Source organism: Hippichthys cyanospilos, chromosome 4 (genome assembly GCF_059441005.1).
Source record: "Hippichthys cyanospilos isolate Australia breed blue-spotted pipefish chromosome 4, RoL_Hcya_1.0, whole genome shotgun sequence".
Classification (NCBI taxonomy): Eukaryota; Metazoa; Chordata; class Actinopteri; order Syngnathiformes; family Syngnathidae; genus Hippichthys; species Hippichthys cyanospilos.
The window spans coordinates 24,051,711-24,064,671 of record NC_142372.1 but is presented as its reverse complement, the minus strand read 5'-3'; the positions used below and the strand labels follow the sequence as shown (position 1 = coordinate 24,064,671).

At 37.4% G+C, this 12,961-nt stretch overlaps 1 protein-coding gene and 1 long non-coding RNA gene across 2 annotated transcripts; one reads left to right on the top strand and one right to left on the bottom strand.

Annotated features, from left to right (window-relative positions):
• Positions 1–5,443: 5,443 nt before the first annotated feature.
• On the bottom strand, positions 5,444–12,961 carry gabarapl2 (GABA(A) receptor-associated protein like 2). The gene is made up of 4 exons (XM_088412786.1): positions 12,740–12,961; positions 8,581–8,636; positions 8,312–8,484; positions 5,444–5,960 (listed from the first exon to the last, which is right to left on the bottom strand). The coding sequence occupies exons 1-4, from the start codon at positions 12,771–12,773 to the stop codon at positions 5,870–5,872; spliced, it is 354 nt and encodes a 117-aa protein (XP_088268912.1). The 5' UTR covers positions 12,774–12,961; the 3' UTR covers positions 5,444–5,869.
• LOC148425103 (uncharacterized) lies at positions 7,417–8,462 on the top strand. The gene is made up of 2 exons (XR_015865334.1): positions 7,417–7,552; positions 8,259–8,462. It is a non-coding gene; the product is annotated as an uncharacterized LOC148425103 (long non-coding RNA).

The window sequence follows — 12,961 nt, the reverse complement described above, 5'->3', positions numbered from 1 at the left end:
TTTCTGTTTTACACCTGCTCTGAATGTGTGCTGTTGAAGAACATGGTTGATTTAGGTTAACTTCATTTTTCATTTCACTCTGCTGACGTTGATGCTATGATGTGCATTCAAAGCTGCAAATTACCATGAAGGCATCTTGCTTCAAAGTTTAGCTCACTATCTAACCCGGATCAAGCGTACTATCATTTTAGCTGCTCGCTTGAAAAAGATCTTTTATCTTGGTTGTGATAAATGTTCCAAGAAATAGTAATACTTTTCATTTGGGCAACAGTTTTTCACATAATATTTTGGCACCGCAATTTCCTATAAAATGACAATAAAATGTATTTTGTTCTATTTTTTAAAATATTATTTTATACTATAAAAAGCTATACAGTTTATAGTTAGCTTCAAAATATAGCAGTTGTCCACATGCACCAGTCCATACAAATCCAAACTTAAAAAATGTAAAAACCAAACAAACAAAAACACTGTCTCCCTTTGTTACTGTGTCTTGCAACGATGACCCACATATTATGATCATTCTTTGCATTTGTATAGAAACAGGAATCATTTTTAAATAACTGAATCAAATAGTTTTGAACTGAAAATGAGAATCAAAAATCGATTCTGAATCAAATCTGAGACCCCAAAATCGGAATCGAACCATGAGACAGCCAAAGATTCCCACCCGTACTATATGGTATTCCACATTTGTTATTGTGAACACCTCAGCACTGCACAAATTGAAACTTTAAAATAAGAAATAAATATAAAAATTATAATATAAATAAATACATATAAAAATTTTATATATATATATATATATATATATAAAAACGATTAGATGATTGCGTGATGAGCATTCCTCTATCCAAAATTGTCCTCCACTTACACAATGGCTTTGTGGCGGCATCCATCTGGTGTCCTCCCCACGTGTTTCACCCTTGCCTTCGGGATTAGTTTCGGTGAACTGTTTAGACAGCATCCTTCCTTAAATAAGAATTCCTGGCTGACTAAGCCTGCAATCACATGCGCAAATATTGTCACCTGCCGCTGAATTAATTCTGCCGCAAATCGCGACTGACCTGCGCACACGACACAAAGCATCGTGAGGAGTGTGAGTGGGCCAAGTGTCCTCATAGTGACAGCTGTTCCTCTGATCTTCAGGATGTTCTGGTGTACGTGACCTGCTCTAGCTTTTCTTTTTATCTAGCTGATATCGCCACCCTTTTTACAGAGGCCTTTTAAGGAAGCAGCTGCGGTTTCCTCCCCCCAAACAGTACCCCTTTCCTTCTGCTTTGAACTCTGAGAAAAAGTACATAATTCCACTTAGTGCCTTAATGATGGTTCCTCTATTGCAGTCACCGGAAACAAGCCATTCTCGATTAGATCAGGGGTTCTCAAACTCAGGACCCCTTTTAGAAAGCAAATTTTTCAAGGACCCCCACTGCAAATGTGTGTGGAACCCAAACAACAACAACAACAAAACACCATTTAAGCCAAAAATGGGTTCCCTTTTTATTCAGTAACGTATTGAATTTGACAACAAGTATATTTGTCACTTTTAAGGTATACTGAAGTTTAGAAAATAAAAATTGCAAATTGCATGCCTCCTTATTAATATACCCAATTATTTAGTCAAAAACAGCATCATAAAGTAAAATGCAGCAAAAGCAAAAAGTAAATGTAGTTTTGCTGGCTTACAATTAGCAAACAATTGTAGACACAAAATGCATTTTGACAAATCTAAAAATTATTACTTTTTTATCATATACTGTATATATATATATATATATATATATATATATATATATATATATATATATATATATATATATATATATATATATATATATATATATATATATATATAAGTAAGTAAATATATGTAAATATATGTAAATATATTTTACATATAAAATTATTCTCCATATATTCTGTTATTATGTTCTCTTTGTGTCCTATTATGTTTATTTGGTTACGCTCCTTCCAGTTTTGTAGTTCTGGGTTGAGTGAACTGGAACATATAATTGACTACTAGCCAATCAGATGTCAAGTTGGACACAGTAAGGCCAGCTAGAAAGTCTCACATTTAACGTGACATGTACGTGCCCTGTGATTGGATAGACTGGATGGGAGGCAGCACAATGCGGAGCAAACACGCTACACGGTGTGGCTTGGTGGATTTGCATTAACAGTGTAGAAAACACCATAGCCAGAGCTGGGGCCCTTCACGGATCATATTGAAATCCATTTCCAAAATGTTTGCGGTATATATTTTTTTCCATTGTTAGATAGTTTACAGGTGGCTCGGTGGAGCAGTGGTTAGCACGTCCGTCTCAGAGTTCAAATCTATCTGGTTCCGGTTTTCCTGTGTGGAGTTTGCACGTTCCCCCCTACGCCCGCGTGGGTTCTCCAGGCACTGCGGCTTTCTCCCACACTCCAAAAACATGCACGGCAGGTGAATTGGACATACTAAATTGTGCTGAGGTGTGCTTGGGTGCACGAATGGATGTTTGTCTCTGTGTGTCCTGCACTTGACTGGCAACCAGTTCTGGGTGTCCTCCGCCTACTGCCTGATGTCAGCTGGGATAGGCACCAGTAAGCCTGCGCCCCTCGTGAGGATAAGCAGCTACAGAAAATGGATGTTTTTCATACTGTCCAAATAAATGGTTCATTAAAAAAAAACATGCCTGACATAGGAGACTAAAGTTGCCTTTCTGAATGATAAACAGACACTGACATTTTTAAAATGTAGCATGCTCCTCAACTCTAGATGTAGGAAGTTCTATCAGTAGACATGTAGAGAGTGGGAATTTTGCAATTTAGATAAAGGAAATGAAAATGTGGAAGAGAAAACTCGTGTGATAATTTTTTGAAGCAACTCTTGTACATCTATGTATGTCTATGGATTGTTTGATTTCATTTAGTCCAGTGTTTGTCCTCCTGGGTAACTAGAATAAATACCAGTTGACTTCTGGACAAGAGGCGAGATACACCCTGGACTAGTCACCCGAGAGGTGTCAAACATAAATAAAAATGTTGTTTCTGAGTCTTAGCGCTTGTCAGATATCTCCCTTTCAAGACATGAAAGCTGCATTTAACTGCACTTTTGTATGTGGTATGTCTCATGTAATGTCTGCTGAGCACAAACAGGTAGTTGGCCAGCAATCCTTTGAAATATATCAAACGACTAACTAATAATCCAAGTTAACATTGAGTAACCAAACAGTTAACAGAAGTCAGAGTAATTAAACAGAACAGAACAATATGGATACAAGAAGCTGTGGAGAATTAGGAACAGTTGAACATGCTGTGACATCTAGTTTGCTGACTGAAAACATTTCATTTAAAATTTGAAAATCATAAAAAGCCATTTTTTTAGTAAAGAAATTCTGAGGTAAATTCAGAAAAAAAGAATCAGATAATTTAATTTTTCAGGGAATTATATGCTAGTACAGCTCGTTTTAAAAATAAGTGAATAAGAGCCACACTCTATACCAGTTGGTGGCAGTAATGGACCAATAATTTGCCAACTGCTAAAAAATCCTAAAAAAAAAAAAAAAAAACACTCACACATACAATATGTAAATTACTCCGTACCAGATTGTCTCTAGACCAGTGTTTCTTAACATGGGTTCGATCGAACCCTAGGGTTTAGGTGAGTCGGTCTCAGGGGTTCGGTGGAGCCTCCGCCGCAGAGGTCCACCCCTCAGTCCAGTCTGCAGTTAGTGGGCACAGTCATTGAAAGCGTCCTGCTCTGAGATTTCCTACCATGCCGTTTTTGGTTTTGTTATTTGAACAAGGTGATATTAATGCACAATTCATTTCGTGCACCAGTAAAACAAACAAAAAAAATCATATTTTATTTTTTACGAAAGAAGGATTCGGTGAATGAGCATATGAAACAGGTGGGGTTCGGTGCCTCCAACAAGGTTAAGAACCACTGCTCTAGACATAGTATGCTTACCTCTTTGAACCAACATGTTCTCTGACCCTATGACTCGCTAAATCACCTTGGAAATTGTTACCTGGTTAGAAATTCTTGGATGTTGGGACAATTTAGGTTAGCTGTAGACTTGCTTTGAAGCTGGCTTGGAAATTTATATGAAATGTGGAATGCAGATCTCCATCACTCCCTCTAGGCCCATCTCGAACCAGCAAGGTACATATTTACCAACCTGCCTTTTAGAGTCTCCTCCAGACCAGTTAGTGTCTCCCACAGCTAGGCTGTCATTAAACCCTGTGTGTCGCGGATTTTTCACAACCTGTTGGCTATGTGTATGTGTGCATATATATAATTATATATATTATAATATTATAATTATACATAATTTTTGGGGGGTTGGTTTAATTTTATGTACAAAAATTGTAAAAATGCGACACTAGCAATAACTATGCTGTATGTTTATAAATGTATGAACTTGAAATAGATATATTTATAATTTCATAGAGTATTATGACTTTTAAAGACTTTTGCATTGTGCGAGTCCAGGCTAAGCCAATCATTGAAATTGTCATCGAAAATGTCATTAATTGGCCAATAGCGCCACCCGGTGGTTTTTGGGTGTCAACACAAAAATTTCTATTGCGCCCCCTTTGCGAGTTGCCGTTGAAAGGATTAATGCAAAAATTGGGGGAAATGCATGCTAAAACATCAGGTTTTCAATATATCTAAATTTGACAATATTTCCAATTTTGAATGGCGGTAAATGAGCCCGACGTGGGCTAAATTTGACAGGTTGTACCTCTCGAACTCCTGTTTGCGTGTAGAAAGTCGTCATGTTTTCACAATCTATGCACTATTTTTGCATCCTATTTTTCTTTGGTATGCTTTTACTTTGATATCACAAATCAAAAACATCAAAAAGCCTGAGTTGGGTTAAAATTTTCCCCAGGGGTTACACCTGTGGAACATTTGAAGGAAACGTTATAAACTTAACTCCTCTTGGAAAGACATTTACTCACATTGCACTCACCTGTGTGGTGTCCTCTCCGCAATTCCAACACTTGAGCCTCGCTTCCCATCTTGGGAAAACATGCAGGATACCGGCCCTTGAGGAATGGAGGACTGGAGTTCGATACCTTTGATTAAAGCAGTGATCCCCAACCACCGGCCCGATACCGGCCCGTGGATGAACTGGTACCCGGCCGCAGCCGAAATGATGTTTTGGAACAGATTTGGTTTAACAGGTCACTCATTTGTGCGTTGTTTGGCTTGATCTGTTTTTTAGCGCCGCCTCTGGCTGCTGTTGATATTACATTTTGTAGTGAGAAGGACTTAGTGGAATTTGCGTGTATTTTTGTACATTTTGAGCCCTCCCCACCTAGCGTCAACCGGTCCGTGGTGATAAAAAGGTTGGAGACCATTGCATTAAAGTATTCTCTCACACATTTGTCAAATAAAAACTTTAAACATTTGTGGTGCTGAGTTGCGAATAGGAGTCAAAACTGGTAACAATTTGGGTATTATTTCGCATTTTTATTGGTTAGGTCATCCAGCTACCTCACCTCCAAATATTTAAATTAAAATATTCCAATTTCATAAATATTGTCATCAAAGACAAAAGCAAAACTAAATGCAAGTCATTCACAAATAAGAAGTTGGGAGTAAACTTCAAATCACAAGAGTGAAAAAAAATAAACAAAAGCTACCACACTATAAACAACTAAATATATGAATCTTTGAGTGACTGGTGCAACATGGGCCCAAAAAAGCAAAAGACACTGGCACACTTTTTTGATTTATCCACAATGTGAAGAGCAGGTAGTCCAGCTTTCTGTGGTGTTTTCATTGGGGGTTCCCAAGGCTTTCTCCAGGGGCCAAGTGAGGGCTATTGATTAGATGTCAGCAGGTAAGGTCGGCTCACTATCGTGGTTTCTTCTTTTACAAGCCGAATGTGTTTTCGCCGCTGTACGCCACGTATAAAAAGCCATCTTCGTCCTTCTCCTTTTCATACAGCTGTCCCATTGTGATGCTGAAACATGAAAAGCGGATAATGCCTGTTTATTAGCTTTTACATGCCAAGGTTAAAAGTTGTGTGTTAACAAAAAATTACAAAATAAACTAAAATTAAAAACAGTTTAAACAAGTAAAAAAATAAACACTTAATATACAAAAACCTTAGAAACTCAAAATCTAAAACTACAGAAAAATTATGCTGAAAATTCTTGTTTTCGTCTTTTGTCTGCTAATATCATACATTAAGCTTTCGGTGTTCTTCCATCCATCCATTTTCTGTAGTCGCTTATCCTCACAAGGGGAGCAGGTGTGCTGCTGCCTATCCCAGCTGACTTTGGGCAGTAGACGGGGGACACCCTGAACTGGTTGCCAGCCAATCGCAGGGCGCAGAGGCAAACAAGCATTTATGCACCTGAGGACAATTTAGTATGTCCAATACACCTGCCATGCATGTTTTCGGAATGTGTGAGGAAGCCAGAATGCCCGGTGATCCCACACCGGCTCGGGAGAACATGCAAATGCCACACGGGAAGGCCGGAGCCAGGTGGATTTGAACTTGGTCCTTGAATTGAGAGACGGACATGCTAACCACTGCTCCACAAAGCCGCTCTTTCTGTGTTCATTTGAAATGCATTCATTTCTGTATCGTTTCCGACAAATATTGTCCGTACAGAAGGAGAACAATCATAAGAGTAACACTTTATATCAGAGGTCCGTGGATCAACTGGTCCCAGGGACGCATGGGCGGTTTCCAAAATAATGATGTTTTGAAACTGATTGAGTTGAATAATTCATTCATTTGTGCTTTGTTTGGCTTGATCTTTGTTTTTTGGCGTCGCCTCTGGCTGCTGTTGATATTACATTTTGAAGGCTTTGTTGTTGTGGGCCGTCAGGGCCAGCAAGGCCTTCTCTGCTAACATAACCTGACATCTGACATCATTACCATAACTATAATTAACGAGAATAATTATAATTACTACAATACAACACTTTTTTCAATTTAAATTTATTTTTACTAAATATATATATTTTATATATAAAATCATTCTCCATATTCTATTCTTTTTGTGTCATATCCTATCCTTTTGTTTACGGTCCTTCCAGTGCTGTAGTTTTAGGTTAGAGTTTTTATCCAATCAGAATTCAGCTAACCTGTGTTGCCAGGCTATATGAAATCTGCCTGAGGCCTTCACAATCAACAGTTGTGGGCATCTGTGCACTGTGAGTGAACGGGCACAGAGTTTATAGACAGTTGCAGTAGCCAATCAGATCACGAGGTGTCGACAGTGAGGCCAGTTACAAAAGCCTTGCGTTGAACGTGACATGTACGCGCTCTGTGATTGGATGCTCAGCATGGAAGGCAGCGCTATGCGAGTCTATGAAGCTTAGCAGTTGGGCTGTAAAAATCCCTGTGTCCTGTGCTTCTGTAGAGTGGTCATTCGCTTCCTTTTATAAAGCAAATTAAAACACGCTAGAGAAGGATTTGTTGGTGGTACTGAAATGCACAGACAAACTAACTGAACAAGCCAGTCATTGAAGTCCTCTTGAGGAAAGAAAGAAAGAATGGATTTTGTGTTGAATTAAGTGTTCTGGGAGACACCTGTTTTGGTGGGTGTAAGCATTTTATGTGTTTTTTTCCATTTCTGATTCGTTTTTGTACTTTTATTTCATTCAAATTCAAATAATGGTTAAACAAATTATGTTCTTCTAATACTAAACTGCGATTTATAATTTAGTGAACAATCTTGTTAAAGCTTGCCTGCTCTTGGTGGACTTAATAAAACTTTTTGGACGAATAATTGTTAAATTCCCTATTTTTTCATTTATTCATCATGGATAGTGCAAAGTTTTAATTGCTGATGCGGCTTTATTGATGTTGAAATGCTCCGGAAAATAGCCTGTGTTGTTCACAAACATGATGCAATGCCAAGTAAAGTATTTGCATGTCTACTCAAATAAGAGACTATGGGTAATTTGCTACCTCAGACTTCTCAGCCTCAAGTAAAAATGGAGAAGAAAACAGTGAAAATAAGTTACATCTATTGGTCAACAAGGATATTGCAACATCTAGAATTGGATTGCTTTTAGCGCCGTACAGAGGGAAGCAGACTTCAGCATGTCCTGATAAAGGTCTTCATAATTTTGAGAAAGCTATAGAAAAAAAGCTTAAAGGCACATTTGCCTGCTTTGTTGTAACAAGGAATCCCAAATTCTTAATCATTACCAAGCCCTTCAGCTGATCTTTCATTTATGTTTACAGCGCTACGAGAAGTAGATTTTACTCACATACACGCAACTATTTCTATCTTAACAGACAGAGCCTGTTGGGTCCACGCTCGAACGTCTGTCCTGTATCATTATTCTGACCTGGACTGTGGGACGGTCTTGTCCACAAAGAGGAAGATGGCCTTCTCAGAGGGAAGTTGGATGCGTTTCCTGATGATCCACATGAACTGAGCCACTGTGATGTCAGATGGGACCAAATACTTTCTCTTGTCAATATCCACTATCTGGGACCCAGACACTTTTTCCACTATCACCTAACGCACAGCGCACAGTTAGTTAGGTGTTGGACAAAAAACAGGGTTCATTTAAAAGACAAAACAAAATAAACAGTTGAGAAAGATTTTACTTACCGGGACCCTGTCAGGGTACTTGTTGCGGATTTTGGCAGATTCTATGCATCGATGTTCTGCAGGATATCAAGTCATATATGTGTTATATATATATATATATATATATAATACTTTCGATTTGGTGTACTTGCAGTGTAGTTTAGACCAATGGTTCTCAAAGTGGGGTCTGCGGAAGCCCAGGGGTCCCTGGCCTGGCTGCAGGGGGTCGGTGATATAATTTAAGTGTTTTGGAACTGATTTAGTTTCTTTTACCAGTTACATATTTGTGCCTTGTCTTTGTTTTTGACGCCGACTCTGGCCGCTGTTGATAGTGCATTGATAGTTCGCTATCTACCAAAACAGAAGCCAGTGTAACTTCTGGGAAGGACAGAACACATGGGTTTATTTATTAAAAAAAAAAAAAAAAAAAAAGTATATATTTGTGTTAATTTAATTTGATCTTATATTAAATTGTACAAGTATTCACAACTCTTCGAGAAAGAAAGCAATCAGTTCAACTAGTTTAATATTTTTAGAAACGTAATACATACGTTTGTCAAAATGCGTTTTTTGTCTACAATTGCTTGCTAACAAGGCAAGGAAGCTAGAAATGCTAATGCTGTTTTTGATTCAATAATTGGCAGCAACCTTTTTGAGGGAAATGACCTGGTTTGTTCTCAGAAGGTGTGCAATTTGTATTTTCAAAACTTCATTGCTGAAAAGTAACAAATAAACTTGGTGTCAAATTGACAATGGCGCTGAATAAAAAGGGCACTTGCGTATGTTTGGCTTAGATAAATTGCAAACATTTGCAATGGGGGTTCTTGGAAAATGTACTTTCTAAATGGGGTCCCTGACTCCAAAAAAGTCTGAGAACCTCTGGTTTAGATGAATGGTTCTCAATTCCTATTCAATTTCGGTCCAAGTACTCCCAAACCAGCACGATGCAATAATAAAAACCTTTAAACAAGACCCTAGTGCCATAAAATTTCAAAGTCCATTCATTGTTGAATCTCTGGCTCTATTTGGGGATAACAATATGTATTAATAATTAACAACTTCCTTAAGAAACTATGATAATCCATAACAAGGTTTACCGGAATGTTTTTTTCCTCTGGCTTCATTCAGAGCTGCCCTCTTTAGTAACCATTGGCTCAGTAGGTGTTTGAGCACATAAACAATTTTCAACACATTCTTCTCCTTTGTGATCATAGTACAGACTTGGTGTCAGAAAAAGGTTTAAATGAAAGCAAAAACCGCTGAGGAGCTTTGTTATTCTTGGTGGCGGGGAGGCAACTGCTGTGATCAATGCTCTTTTCGCTGAAATTGTACTCTATAAATGTGTTTTCAAATATACACATACGCCTAAAGTGCCTTCATATAGCCCCAATTGAGAACTATCAGTTTAGGCTTGATATTTAGCCATTGACTAAACAGACTTATGCATTTATTAAAACATTTCCATGGTGGTGACGCAAAAAGTTCTTGCGTTGTACTTAGTATCAAAATGGTGGAAAATGTTCCAAAATATTCAGTTTTGGAAATGAAAAGTACTGTTTGGGGATAGTAAGGTTTTCTAACACAGGGGTTCGCAAACCTTTTGGACTCAAGGACCCTTTTTAGAAAGCAAAATGTCCAGGGACCCAAATTGCAAAGGTTTGCAGAGACAAAAAAAAAAAAGTAAGCCAAACATAAGTGCCCTTTTTATTCATCAAATATTCAATTTGTCAAGAAGTACAGTGGACCCCCGGAGTTACGGTGTCCCTGGCTTGAGTTTTTTTCACGTTACAATGTGGAATACTGAATTTATTCGTCCCCTCTTAAGGCATTTATCCCGCTTTACGATTAATATCAACAGCTGTCATGACCTGTGGGGTTGGTTGTGTTTGTTTTGCCTTCCTCTTGAGGTGTTTTTAGGTAATTGCTCTTATTTTCTGTTGGCGTCAAAACTGACACCGCTGCAACGCGTCACAACAATGCTGGTCTGCTATGGGTCGGCATCTGGATTGCCTAAGATACTGGTCTACTATTGGTCAGCGTGATGGTGTCATGAAGATGCTGGTCTGCTATTGGTCGGCCCACGGGGTCACAAAGATGGCTGCTTAAATACTTAATCTCATGTGAGAGTGCTTTCAATAACGTACTTAATATGCATTTTTGTGCTTAATTCAAACTTGAATTGGTTATCTATGAGTCCCAAGACTGCTAGTGACGTTAAAGAAAGAAGTAAGAAGATGATTTATATGGAAACGAAGCTGGAGATAATCAAGAAATACAAAGAAAGCTAGAACAAGCGTCAATCCGTTCTATATTTTTTATTTATGTGACTTAATTGTATGCATGTTTATTATATATAAGTAGCAGTTACTATCTTGATACCAATTTTTAATATGTTTATACAATTTTTATATTTTTACCTGGGGTTTTACACGCATTAGCAAATTAACATAGGTTTGGATTGTCCACCATTCGGCGAATTCGCGTTACAATCCCAACCGCAGAACAGATTAATCTCGTCAACCGGGGGCCTGCTGTATATTTATTTACAAAATTGTAAGTTACAAAATTGTAAATTTGTAAGTTTCAATTACAAAATAAAAATTGCAAATTGTACACCTCCTCATAAAAAACTAAGTCAATTTTCGGTTTCCGCCAATTATTTAGTCAAAAACAACATTATAAAATAAAATGCTGCTTTAGCTTTGTTGACTTGCCTTGTTAGCAAGTAATTGTAGACACAAAATGCATTTGTTAAAATTTAACATTTTTTAAATTATTTTAACTGGTTGAATTGATTGCTTTATTAAAGAATACTTTCACAATTCAATATAAAATAAAATTAACACAAACATAAATTTTTTTAATTGACAAATTTAAAATTAATCTAATAAAAATATATTAATCTGGTTGAATTGATTGCTTTTTTGATGTCATATACTTTCACAATTTAATATAACATAAAATGAAAGACATACATTTTTATTTTTATTGACAAATTTAAAAAATATTTACTTTTTTAAAAATATAATAAACTGGTTGAATTGATTGCTTTATTGAAGAGTCACGGATACCTTCACAATTACATATTAATTTTCAATTGAAAAATTAAAAAATGATTACACATTAAAATTATATTAAAAATAATAAAACATATTAGACTTTAGTTTAAAACTCTCTCTCATATATATATATATATATATATATATATATATATATATATATATATATATAGACTATATATATATATATATATATATATATATATATATATATAGACTATATACAGTACTATATTTAATCGACTCTCTTCAGTCAGGCCACGGACCCCACCTCTAGAACCGCTGTTCTCACAGACAGAATAAGTGGATACTGGGTAATGTAGTCTTCTTATGGTTACTTAAAACCCAGCTTCACCTGTTTTTGAATTATTAACAACCCCTCTGTGCTACGAACAAATGGTTGCTTTTTGTTGTGATCGATGCAGTTCTGTAAACGGAACTGGCTCTGGTTTATTTCACGCTTGATTTTGCAGATACAAAGAATTGATCAGAGGCAGTTGTCTTTCAGACAGCGACACTACTTACGTCATTTGCATCGAACCGAAATTGTTAGGCAAATCCCCACAGGCTACGTAGGCCTTCCTTCATAAGGACCTGCCATAGCATCCGTGTCAGTATCTAATGGTTGCACAAAGTCGGCCGTATTGAAGTAATCGGCAAAACAAGCACTTGATAAGGATGTTTTAATGGTGCAGAACGGATGGCTTGCCAAGTCTAGGATCACGCATTTGTCAACAGCATTAGCCCAACAAGTGCAGTGCGTACTGAAATCGTCGTGTACGTATGAACAAAGGCACGACGCTTCAATCGGAAATAAAACGTCAAAACGATACCGTCCATTTGAGAAAATACAACCATATTTTTTTTATATTCACTGCATAGAATGAGATGACAGTCCGGTTGAAGGGGTTAGCTCAACCACTAAGCCTCCCAAGATAGTCCGGCCATTCGTTAGCAGGCCATTTGTCGTTCTTTGGGACGGATTTATGAAATAAGCAACCAGAAATAACGCCTCATCAGTATAACATGATAGAACACATTTATAATAGTCGATCTGAATCGAACTGTTCATAATATTGCCGTGGCTTTGTCATAATAACGACACCTCCCTCCTCCCTTACCCAGAGAATGATCCTCTTTGAACATCCATTTCATGGTTGCCGTTTTCGGGCTCTCTCGGCTCGGTACAGATGACTGTAAGTCACTCGAGGTTAGATGTGAGAGGAAAATATTGTTGTCGCTCTGTATTGTTGAAATTGCAACTAGAAATAGACCTAAAGCAAGCCCTCGATCGGCTCTTTAAAGTCAACACTTCAGCAAAACAACAAACAAGCACCGCCCCC